General features: G+C 39.7%; 1 protein-coding gene and 1 non-coding gene across 2 annotated transcripts in view; both read left to right on the top strand.

Moving 5' to 3' along the window:
* The window catches only part of LOC136879281 (maternal embryonic leucine zipper kinase), a 544,919-nt gene that overhangs the window by 53,276 nt on the left and 478,289 nt on the right, over positions 1 to 13,354 (top strand). Inside the window, exons 6-7 of the mRNA XM_068228854.1 lie at positions 6,718 to 6,906; positions 12,210 to 12,321. Coding sequence (XP_068084955.1) covers positions 6,718 to 6,906; positions 12,210 to 12,321 — 301 coding nt within the window. The remainder of the gene's footprint in view (positions 1 to 6,717; positions 6,907 to 12,209; positions 12,322 to 13,354) is intronic.
* On the top strand, positions 8,425 to 8,498 carry TRNAL-CAA (transfer RNA leucine (anticodon CAA)). The gene has a single exon. It is a non-coding gene; the product is annotated as a tRNA-Leu (tRNA).

Here is a 13,354-nt window from a genome sequence, read left to right as displayed (position 1 = left end):
GGATGCACCCGGATAGAATTGCAAAATTATTTAACATTATTAGGGGAAGGTGGAGCAGGAAATTGAAGGAAGGAAAGGATGTGATACATGTCAGCCAGGAACCGAATTGTGCCTAAGGCAACCTAGACAATATAACTCCGTTGAAGTCTAGAGCCATTAGGTACATAGGCTTAAGGGTTAGAAAGGAACTACCTCGTTACATTAGTTCTAATAGTTTTATGTATTGTAGAACAATAATTTCTGTTTTCTCTCTTTTCTTAACAGCCTGCAAAAGCAGTATTATCTTTGATAATCTGAAAAGATATCACTATAAATAGATGTTGTGTTTTTTTTTTTTTTTTTTTCTGCCATAATACTATATATGAATGGAACTCCAACAGTCAGTTTATAGTATTCTTTCTCTGTTCAATTTCTATGCACCTGCTTTATATGAACATTCATTGCATGTAACAATTATTAACACTATTCACAATAGTTATTTAAGTTACTCATTCTAATTTTGTATACGGCATGTATCACAAATTATGAAATTATGAAACGATTACAATAAACAATACCCTCTCCCTAATCTATGATTTTCGAGACTAAGGGAGACGGGTATCTTGAATCTTATAATCTTATTTCATCCTCATCACGACGAGCAGGTTGCCTGCGGGAGTCAAATCAAAAGACCTGCATCTGGCGAGCCGAACTTGTCCTCGGACTCTCCCGGCACTAAAAGCCATACGTCATTTCATTTTGTTTAGTGGAATAGTATCTCACACAGTTCAAAATTGTACTAGAATAGGAGAAATGTGTCTCAGAATCATTAAAATGGTCACAAATTAGAAGTTTAGTTTATCACACGTAATGTCTTAGAATACTGTCACAGTTAATGACAAAGTTCAGAATTACATGAAAATGACAAAGTCCACAATATCGTTAACTAGTAAATGAAATACTTAAATCTCCAATTACATTTCAAATCACAATTTCTATTGCAACTTCACTCGGTTAACACACTCCTAAATATTATATAATGACGATTTAGTCTGAGAAATTTTTTATAACAAATCATTCGTCACGACGCGGTAGAAACTTTACGTCGACGTCTTCGCACAATTTCAAAGTGTTCGAGTGTGACTTCTACGTCTTTGTGGATCGCAACGGAGAATACTGTCGTTCTGTCATAATCGTAGAACACACTGGCTATACGCTCGGTTCGTTGACCTATTTATATCCGGCTGCGAGCAGCACTCTGAGTCAGGTGATGAAGGGGTGATAATACTTCCCAAAATTTAACTTGTTATATCTTGGAAACCACTGGACGGATTACTCTCAAATTTGCAGGATTGTACTTTTAAATATGGGCTACAATTTAGTGTTGGTCTCTTATTTATTGATCCTGGCATTGAGAAGTTTAAAAATGGTTTCGAGAGAATTCTAAGGTAAGGGAAGCTACACTCAGTGCTGACGTCACTTGACCTTGCTCCACTCATGCGGTCTCCCTCAGGCAGTGCAGTGAGAATGAGAACCTTCTCTCGCACAGCTGTTTGTGCATCGTAACTTAGCCGTTCGCTCGTATGTGCCAGGGCCTATGCCTTCCTGGTACAGTATGTATTCACAAATGTTTGATAAGTGAATCAAGGACAATAGACTGAATAACTGCTAAACATATATACAAAGATTTTTGTTTTTTTTGCTAGTGGCTTTACTGACACAGATAGGTCTTATGGCGACTCAGAAAATTAATTTGAAAGTAAGAATAAAGAATTGAGTTAACAAATATGTATCAAAGGAATTGCCATTTCAATTGATAACTTATTTTAAAATGGCCATATTTAGATTAATCATTTTTGGGTCATTTTTTTGTCATTTTACGTTATATTTGTCACTTTTGAGGTCATATTTTGCCACTTTTGATGTCGTATTTGCTTGCTTATTTGGGCTATTTTTAGGTCTTAAACATCCGAGCCCTAGTAATCAGTAACCAATATTCAACTAAGATTTTTCGCAAATTGCTTTTATGTGCAACAAATTATTTATATATCTTCAAGACAGTGGTTTATATTTATTGAAGTATACCAAAAAATAATTTTCAAGTGTTGTGTTATATCCTCATACCTGCCAACTTTCCCGATTTAGGGGGGAGACTCCCAATCTTCGACATTTTTTCACGCCTCCCGATTATTCTATTGTTTCTCCCGATTTTAGCTTATTTTTTGGTGAAATTCAAACATTTGTTTTCTAATCTCGCCATTTCAGCATTGTACGTCAATGGCCGGAAATCCTTCGCTCATTGGCTGCTTTCAAATGAAATATTGACATTTATTAATGCGAGAAATGCGCGTGAATATGTGATGATTATTGAAACCTGTATATCGCGATACATATATAGATTGTAAATCTCTCGTTCTCGCGTGCTATGTTCGTGTTCGTTCACATAGCGTAGTCAATTCTAGAGACTAGTCACTAGATTTGGAGTCTATTTTAGTAATTTAGGAGCCATTTGGAGACAATTCTATCAAATTTTATTTTATTACTTGATAAAAATAGCATTGTGCTTCGCATAATCGCGCGGACGCTTGATGCAATATATTAATCTATGCATTTGCTAAGTAAAGGCATCTGAGTGCATGACTGATTCACACATGTGGAGCACGACTTCATACTATTTTCAGAAGACTTATCAGAGACCAATCTACTCACTCACATACTTCCTGTGAGTGAATAGAGACGTGTAATTTTTAGGCTTGTAGCCTTGTATAGCAACAGTTGGGTTTTGAGACAATAAATGTTATAATATATTCCATAGTACTCCTCTATTGACCGGGCAAGTTGGCAGTTAGGGGCTTGCATCCAGGAGATAGTGAGTTCGAAGCCCAATGTCGGCAGCCCTGAAAATGGTTTTCCGTGGTTTCCCATTTTCACACCAGGCTGTGCCTTAATTAAGGCCACGGCTGCTTCCTTCCCATTCCTAGGTGTTTCCTATCCCATCGTCGCCATAAGACCTATCTGCGTCAGTGCGATGTAAAGCAAATAAATAAACCTTCTGTAATGCAAGACATGTAAAATAAGCAGTTTTGACCAATTGTATCTCAGAATCTCCTGATTTTTGGTTTTGTAAAGTTGGCAGGTATGCATCTTCAACACAGTGACTTATTTTATTGTATATTGAATATTAGATGAAACTATTTTCAAGTGTTATGCTATCTATTTTTATTATATGTATTGTCAATTTGTTTTTTAAGTATTTTAAGACCTTAGGCTGATGGTACCATTAAATCTCAGCCACAGACGCCCAAGAGAGTTTTGGATTACTTTGTCTGCCATCTGGAGTAGAACGGAATGTCAGACAGACTGATGGCGTCAAATTAAAATGTCTTGCACAGTAGCTGAAGCCATACGATTATTATTACTAGTACCATGATTAAAATGAATTGAAGTACTAATTTTATATTGCATCGATTTATCTACAATAATTATATTGTCATCAATACGGAACATGAAAATAGTAAATTTTGAAGTAAGCACCACTCGACTCTTGGTGAGAGTGCCAAACATTGTGGAATACCCAATGAATGGCCCCAAAGAAAAGGTGGCTCGAGAACATCGAGGAAGATCTGAAATATCAGTGGTGCCAAGATCTTAGCCTACCGAGCTCAATAGCTGCAGTCGCTTAAGTGCGGCCAGTATCCAGTATTTGGGAGATAGTAGGTTCGAACCCCACTGTCGGCAGCCCTGAAAATGGTTTTCCGTGGTTTCCCATTTTCACACCAGGCAAATTCTGGGGCTGTACCTTAATTAAGGCCACGGCCGCTTCCTTCCCAGTTCTAGCCCTTTCCTGTCCCATCGTCACCATAAGACCTATCTGTGTCTCTGTGTCGGTGCGACATAAAGCAACTAGCAAAAAAAAAAAAAAAAAAAAATCTTAGCCACCAACTGGAAAGAATGGAAGAACGGTGTATACATTGTCTGGAGTCCATCGGCACCCACAGCAGTATACTGACATTGGGGCTTTTCCACACTCCCAGTCACCAGCTGGAGATCAAGAAAGAAGCACATTAGGTCTTTGGTCATATTATGGGAAGCAATGGAAATAGGTAGAAATTCTAATATTTTTAACTCCTATGCATCCGTAAGCGGACTAATACGCCAGGGTGGAAGGTTGCATATTGGAGACGTTTGTGACATCTGTTGGCTTTTTCTGGAAACATTTCTACTTGAAATCTGTTCTTGGTGTCTCAGAGTGTCACCAGAGTGCTGTGGTAGGCTTCTCTGGCAAAAAGAATTTATTAAAATATCGATCGAAATATCGGTCTTCTGTTGTTGAGAAGATGGCTGAGAAGGAATTTGCTTGCTCGCGCGATATGCTCAGTAATAGAGAAATTCAAAGCTTACTTGATGTTTTAGGCTCTGATTTTAGCAGTGATAGTGAGGAAGAAGTTATTAATGATCCTGTGCATGAATGAACACGAAAGGTATCACCAGAGATCTTTCGCGTAGTAATATCGTACAACATGGAATGCCGAATGGACTTTCTCCCGCCCCTCAAGATCTGATTACGACTGCCGGATTTGAACCTACAATCTTGGTGCCTGGATGCGAACACCTTACCACTGATCCTCTGACTGAATCTTAATAATAACCAAACCAAACCAAACCCCATGGCGCTGCTCAGCCTGAAGGCCTGCAGATTACGAAGTGTCGTGTGGTCAGCACGACGAATCCTCTCGGCCATTATTCTTGGCTTTCTAGACCGGGGTCGCTATATCACCGTCAGATAGCTCCTCAATTCTAATCACGTGGGCTGAGTGGACCTCGAACCAGCCCTCAAGTCCAGGTAAAAATCCCTGACCTGGCCAGGAATCGAACCAAGAACCTCCGGGTAAGAGGCAGGCACGCTACCCCTACACCACGGGGCCGGCCAATAATGATAATCATAATAATAATATACCGAGTGGGACATACGGCTGCAAGTTCGCATTTGGGAGATAGGTTTGAATCTCATAATTTGCTGCCCTGCGATTGGTTTCTCATTGTTTCCAAATCAGGCAAATGTTAGGTTCGTGTCGTATAATTAAGGCCATACCACACACGAAAGAACTTCCAAGGTAAGATAATGAAAAATTTAAGTTTTCAAAGGGATTTTTTTATTTGTTATATTTCTGTATTCTTTTTTTTGTGTCATGAGCAATAACGTGAAATTTATCAATAATATATAACAGGTCCCATGATAATACGTGCAGTCGATTACCCACTATATTGTTTTAACCAAAAGTTTGCAATACCAAGTTTGCATACTAAAAAGTTAGCGGATTCCTAGCAATGTCAGAGCAAAGAGCGGGTGGGTGCATATGGGTTAACTGAAACAATGGCTATTATTTAGGCAATACCTTATTGTCAGCCATTTAAGATATGGGATGTGGTACAGTAGATCTTTCCTGTCCTTGATTGTGTCTCTTTCATTTCACCATGCAGAAGTCTCCCCTAGTTCGGTCACCAATATTTAGCATAAGTGAAATACAGTACATAAAATAGAACCAAGTATAACGCAAGTAGTGTGGTTGTGTCTACCAAGTATACTCACTCAAAATGAGTTGATGTCTTTATGTCGTCTCCATACATTATTGAAATTTCACTCCTGATGAGAGATTAAAACTCATGGTGGAAAATAAAATGCAGAAAAACATATTACAAAACCTCAATTTAATTTGTAAAGGTACACTAACACTTCGTATAAACATCACAGACTGTCGTAAACAAAAGGACTCACATTACAGTATAGCACTGTGTCATAAACTCTGCAGAATTAAAAAATTAAAAGATATCCATTATCTTTTTCTGTTTTTTGTGTCAATTGCTTTTTTAGAAGCAAAATCATGCCACTTCTTTATAAACATTACCTCAACTGCTGTTGCTTCTGTCTGCTGCTTGATGTAAGTTGCTGCCAATTGTAAAGCTGCATTTCCCTCAGAGTGTCCAGCTCCATGGCTAAATGGTTAGCATGCTGGACTTTGGTTACAGGGGTCCTGGGTTTGATTCCTGCCAGGGTCGGGAATTTTAACCATCATTGGTTAATTTCGCTGCCACGGGAGCTGGGTATATCTGTCGTCTCCATCATCATTTCATCCTCGTCACAACGCGCAGGTCGCCTACGGGAGTCAAATCAAAGGACCTGCACCTGGCAAGCCAAACATGTCCTCGGACACTTCCGGCGCACCGTTCTGTTATCTCTTTGTCATATTCATGCCTACTGGTCTTACCTAAAAACTAGACCTGGGTGTCACAAGATGTTTCCTGTCATTCTATCTCTTCTGGTCAAATTTTACCAAACCGTTCTGTCACCAGTTTAATTCAGCATCTCTTTATTCGTGATTCGATCTACACATCTCACCTCCAGCATTCGTCTATAACACCACACTTCAAAAGCTTTTCTTTTTTTTTTTTTTTTTCTTTCTTTCTTGTTGCCTGTGTTTTACTTCCATACAATGCCATGTTCCGGATATGGTATACATCCAAAATAAGCACTCTTGTTTATTTTTAATAATGAATAATTTTAGAGCAGCAGCTGCTGGCGTCTTCAAAAGGTATGCAGTTGACCTGCTGAGCCCGCTGTCACACTGGGGCAAAAGGTCTAAAGAACATGAATACTTAATAATTCTAATCATTTTAGTATACCTAAAGTTCATTCTTCCTTGTTACACGTCTTGAGTTATTCTTATATCTATGTTTTAGATGCACGAGAGGGATGACCACTGTGTAAAAGTTATGGCTCAGTATTATGGGAAGTCTGTTGAGGAAATGTGGTCTCAGCTAAGTTCATGGAATTATGATTATGATACTGCAACATACTTCTTACTCCTGGCTAGACGGAAACGAGGATTGCCCGTCAGACTGGCCCGACTGCCCCTCAAAACAAAAGTGGTAAGTTTTATGTATCGGTTTAGCTTTTATTTAGTGTATTCTGTACTAGCTTTTGCCCACGAGTTAATTTTGTGGTAATTTATTGAATGGTTGTAGTCTCGGAATTGTATCGAGATGCGTTCAGTAGTTTCAGTAGATTTTCTCGATGGTGATATTTATCCTTGCAGACATGGTCTAGCTGCCATTCGTGTTTTCTGTCAGGATGTTTCCAGGTTACTATCAGAGGGTAGAGAAGGGTCCACTTATTCAATACCATTAGCTTAATACAGTGTCCTATATAATTGGTACTAGTTTCGACCCCACATAAATTGGGTCATCTTCAGCCACGATCAAATTGGAAAACATATGCTCACTTACACCCAATAATAAAGAAAACAATCTGCTATGTCTCGATTTAAAATCCAAGTCTAAAACATTCGTGAAGTTCGACAACACATCCAACATTGAAACCAAATGACACATCAAAATTGCTGCGGCTGTTGCCGAACTATATCGTCACTCCCACAGCAACCAAACGTTCCTGAGTTGATCTGGGAGTTGGCGTTCCCCATCTGTATAGTCGAATCACTTGTTTGATAAATTATGTCTTGTTGAATAGTATGGGTAATGGTTTGTATGTAGCTTGAAGGGGAACATTCATAACTTGAATAAGTATTCCTTTTCATCAGATATAGTGATCTATTGTTTAATCTGGTTTGAAGTGAATGTCTGAAAAGAAAATATTTGAAGTAAATAGTTGTGAAAAGAAGAGAAGCTAGAAGATAGAGATTAATATACAGCTATACAAGGCTCACCCTAAGCTAATGGTATTGAATATGTGGACCCTTCTCTACCCTTTGGTAGTGATAAATTGTCAATGAAAATCCACAGCCTGTTTCCAGTCATTCGACCAGGTCAGGAATGGAATGATTGGAGCCTCCATCTAGCAGCGAGGATAGGAATTGTGCCGGCTGCCAAAACCTGTCGCACTCGTCTGGGGCAATGATTAACCCTCAGCGTCTCAGCCATTTAAAGAGCTTCCTACCCCGCGGCCGGATGAATTTCAACTGCGCGCGACTGAAATACATTGATTCACTTAAAGCATTCGATTACAATGTGGTCGTGAAAATTCAATATTCATTGACTTGGCCCTCAACGGGCAACTAAAACGCACTCTACAGTGTGATGGTAGTAGTACCATACCTGTAGCTTAGATCCTTTCCAACAGAACAAAGATGGCCTAGGCCACCATAGCTCAGTTGCAGAGCAACCGATACGAAATCAGGAGGTTGTGGGTTCGGATCCCACTGGTGTCTGGTTGGCCATTTTTGTTCTGTACTTAACATCTCTTCAACATGTACTAAATGTACATAACATGACCTAATAGGTTGAAAGTCGCTTTCGATTACAATGTGGTCGTGAAAATTCAATATTCATTGACTTGGCCCTCAACGGGCAACTTAAAAGCACTCTACAGTGTAATGGTAGTTGTACCATACCTGTAGCTTAGATCCTTTCCAACAGAACAAAGATGGCCTAGGCCACCATAGCTCAATTGGTAGAGCAACCGATGCAAAATCGGGAGGTTGTGGGTTCGGATCCCACTGGTGTCTGGTTGGCCATTTTTGTTCTGTACGTTACATCTCTTCGACACGTACTAAATGTACGTAACACGACCTAATAGGTTGAAAGTCTCTTTCGATTACAATGTGGTCGTGAAAATTCAATATTCATTGACTTGGCCCTCAACGAGCAACTTAAACGCACTCTACAGTGTGATGGTAGTAGTACCATACCTGTAGTTGAGATCCTTTCCAACAGAACAAAGGTGGCCTAGGCCACCATAGCTCAATTGGTAGAGCAACCGATACGAAATCGGGAGGTTGTGGGTTCGGATCCCACTGGTGTCTGGTTGGCCATTTTTGTTCTGTACTTAACATCACTTCAACACGCACTAAATGTATGTAACATGACCTAATAGGTTGAAAGTCTATTTCGATTACAATGTGGTCGTGAAAATTCAATATTCATTGACTTGGCCCTCAACAGGCAACTTAAACGCACTCTACAGTGTGATGGTTGTAGTACCATACCTGTAGCTTAGATCCTTTCCAACAGAACAAAGATGGCCTAGGCCACCATAGCTCAATTGGTAGAGCAACCGACGCAAAATCGGGAGGTTGTGGGTTTGGATCCCACTGGTGTCTGGTTGGCCATTTTTGTTCTGTACGTTACATCTCTTCAACACGTACTAAATGTACGTAACACGACCTAATAGGTTGAAAGTCGCTTTCGATTACAATGTGGTCGTGAAAATTCAATATTCACAGTAAGAAATGTTGAGGTCAGAAAGGAGATAGTGGTAGAAACACTGAGTGATAGGATGGAGAAGAATAAACTCGGATGGTTTCTACATGTTATAAGGATGGATGAGGGAAGGATACCAAAACAAGTGTTGGAGGCTTAGAAGGAAAGAGGGAGGCCCAGAGCGAGATAGATGGACTCTGTCAAGAACAGTATAAGAAAAAGAAGACTGGACTGGAATACAATTATTGAAGAGGAGTGGTGGAAGGAGAGGCAGTGGTGTTGAAGTGCTATCAATCTGGCAGGGGCCAGACAAGGGGAAATGAACATGATGATGATGACTAACACGTCAAAGGTTTTTTGCACCGCAAGGATCGGAAAAGGGCTAGGATTGGGAAGATAGTGGCCGCGGCCTTAATTAAGGTACAGCCCCAGAATTTTCCTGGTGTGAAAATTGGAAACCATCTTCAGGGCTGCCGATGGTAGAATTTGAACCCACTGTCTCCCGAATGCAAACTCACAGCTATGTGACCCTAACCGCATGGCCAACTTACTTGGTTGAAAGGAAAATGGTTTCTTCTTTTAAAAAAAGAAAAAAAATTCAAACCTTAAGTGGAATACAATGTAATCTGCCTGAAATCACAGACGACCAGAAGGATCCAAAATACTGCAGCAAGTTTATTAATACATCTTGTTCCTCGTACATACTGGTATACTGAAATTGCAGCCCGTTCAGCCATGTCACATTCCATGTGGCACATTAGGTCAGGATCCGGAATTACCTACCTGCCTTTTTGATGGTTATGAATTTCATGTTTTTGGTCCGTATTGAACTGAGAATAATATATAAGTAATAATAATAACAACGTAAACGTTTCCACCTTTTCAATACTACAATATATTCACAAAATTACAAATTACACGGTACTAGTTTCGACCCATCTAGGAGTCATCATCAGCCGTATTGGAGCATTTTCTTAGGATTTCGCCACAAATGATCTTTGCTCCAATACGGCTGATGATGACCCCTAGATGGGTCGAAACTAGTACCGTGTAATTTGTAATTTTGTGAATATATTGTAGTATTGAAAAGGTGGAAACGTTTACGTTGTTATTATTATTACTTATATATTACCTGCCTTTTGTCAAACTAGGGGAGACGGCTACTGCAGCTAAAATGAGAGGACAATTACCGGAGACAGTTGTATTCATACTGACACATGAAGAAAAACTGAAGGGTGATATAAATTGGGATTATTTTTTCCCATCAGTTTCACATAAAAATAAACTGTGGTATGTAATGAATGCAATGGTGAAATATATACAGGGTGCAGAAAAACTTAATTTCATAAATTAAAAAGTTGCCCCGGTAGCCACGTACGGTATACAGTTAGTCTGGCACAAACTAACCACAGCGAATCTAAAAAGGATTGAAAATATCAAAGCCAGATACCTCAAGCGAATCCTCCAACTATCAAAATATACAAAGAACAGACTGGTGTACACCCTGGTGGATGAGCCGTTCTTCCTAGAGGACATAAAAACCTCCTTCAACCTTCCCGACACCGCAGCATCCGCCGCAGTCCTGGAAGAAAGACGACGAAAAGCACAGCAAATCCCGGAAGAATTCTATGAAACTGAGGCAGCGAGAAACGACGAATGGAAAGGGCCAGGCTTCAACCTACGCCACACCTTCACCCGATTCGCCGTCCACGGGTTCCACGGAAAGGTATGCCAAACTGCTGGATACCACGAACCAGACGAAGAATGTACCTGCCGGTTCTGTGGTTGAAAATGCCTCAGGTACCACCTCATCAACTGCACCGCAAGAACAATATCCATTACCGCACTCGCTAAAGACTGGTAAAAAGGAACCGCTTGCACCTACAAGCGGAAGAGGCATGTTCAACAGAGTGTTGCAAATTAGGCAGACCCTGTGCCCTGCAAAATGCGATCTCAATACAGTGTCGCAAATTAGATAAGCAAACGGCCTCCCATCACTGTGCGTTACAATATGTGTGAGGCAGAGTTCAGCTCTAAATGTCCTGTCACAGATGGAACACATGGACACACGAGCACCACTGTACGGACCTGCTTACAAGCAGAACGGAAGTCGATTCCCACTATGACTGCTAGTAAAGACCTGACAATGACTATCTGACATTGTACCTTTTTACTCTATGGAATTTAATTACCTATGTAATCTAATCATTGTGAATAATTGTGTGTATGACCATTGGCTGCAATAAATTATAAATTAAAGGAGTGTGTTAGATGGTACAAATACAAGTATTGTGAACATAGGAACCATAGGTCTGTGGTGATTAGATTTGTTGTAGCGCACGCTTAAAGATTTCAGATTGGTTGCTAGCCTCCCAGACGCTCGAGCTTAAACTTCCCACACTGTTTGCTTTTCGTTTACATTTTGACTTGCAGACTGAACACTGTAAGTCATAACGGTCTATAATGTATGTGTGGTTAGTTGCAGATGGTGAAAAGGGACTTACGCACAGTGCCTTAGAGCAGATGTTCGAAATGTCTCTCTCCAGTGTGGCTCATTTACGCTCGAGCATCTGGGAGGTAGGCAGCTGAAATTAACATCAGAGTCAGCAAGTTTAGCCCAGTAGGAACTACACTTACCTGCATGCAAAGTCCAGGTGTAACCAATTAAAGAGCTCAGTCATTGATTTCTTCCGATGTTGTCCAATGTATAAATAACTTTCATAAAAAGAACTACCTGTCTGCTGACCAGTCTCCTGTTTCTCCCACTTTCTTCAAGGACACTTCCTAAATATTTAAAACTGCCTACTGACTGTACTTTATGTCCTTCGTGTGTTATTTCCAAATAACAAATAATGTACCCTCTATATGCAGACATGTATTGTTCTTTGTTTGAATTTTAAGTATTATCTGGCATAATCGTTCTTTTATCAACTGCATTTTCTTATTTGACTTGATTACAGAATTCTACGAGCTTTGATCTTGCACCCTGCTCATGTCTAATAATGTTATTTTTGCAGGTGGTTGAAATGCTCAGTAATGATGAAAATAATGCAGAAAGTTCACCTAAGAGACCTGATATCTCTAATTATGTTGCTTTACGAGGAAAAGAAATGACCCAAGATGATGAAGGTAAACAAGTTAATTATCTTATATGTATGAACATGTCCTACCCAGTGATGAGAAAAGTACAAAATAAAAGTAATTGGGCTGATTACAGTTACTTGAGAGATATTTTACTTCATTACAATTACTAATTACTTTTTCAACAAGTACTTACATTACAATTACCTCACAGAATGCAAGTCTTAGGAAATCATTGACATTTTTGTCACATGGGTTGGAATAATACTGAAGTTTGCAAGTACTCCATTTTGAGTCCATTTTAAATTTTTTAACGGAGATATTAAGTGGCTGTCATCACTAAAAGAGACCAAAAACACGATCAAGATGATCGCTCTCAAGCAAAGCATACATGGACAGTGTTATGCATTAAACAGCTATCCGCCAAATGCTGAAGTTGAGAAAAATGCGATTGAAAGTTTGGATGTTTAAACAACTCTTAAATCTCCCCTGTTGGCACTATTTGAGTTTCAAAAACACATAAAGTCTTATTTTTATGCAATGTTGACAGTTCTTGCATTTAAATCAGAAAAATACTTCAGGAAATTTACTTAAGAGCATTTGTCACTTAGATGTTTTATCTTATTTGTGAGTGTTGCGCTTAAAAGTACTAAGCGCCATTTTCAGCGCATGTCTTGTTGTTATGTTATTCTATCAAACACAGCAGTTATGCATAAAACTGCTAAGCACCCTTTTTTTTAGTTTTCCCTTTTTATTCATACATTAATTTAGACTATTTCAGGATCCTGGAGAGCCCCCGTGGCTCAGACGGCAGCGCGTCGGCCTCTCACCGCTGGATACCGTGGTTCAAATCCTGGTCGTTCCATGTGAGATTTGTGCTGGACAAAGCGGAGGCGGGACAGGTTTTTCTCCGGGTACTCCAGTTTTCCCTGCCATCTTTCATTCCAGCAACACTCTCCATTCTCATTTCATAGCATCTATCAGTCATTAATAAATCACTTTGGGAGTGGTGACCCCATCATACTAATAGTCTATATCTGCATCCCTGACCCGGTCAATGACTGGAAAACAGATTGTAGGT

The sequence above is a fragment of the Anabrus simplex genome, chromosome 8 (assembly GCF_040414725.1).
Source record: "Anabrus simplex isolate iqAnaSimp1 chromosome 8, ASM4041472v1, whole genome shotgun sequence".
In the NCBI taxonomy this organism is placed as follows: Eukaryota; Metazoa; Arthropoda; class Insecta; order Orthoptera; family Tettigoniidae; genus Anabrus; species Anabrus simplex.
The sequence above is the reverse complement of the archived record's forward strand: the minus strand, read 5'-3'. Positions and strand labels throughout refer to the sequence as shown.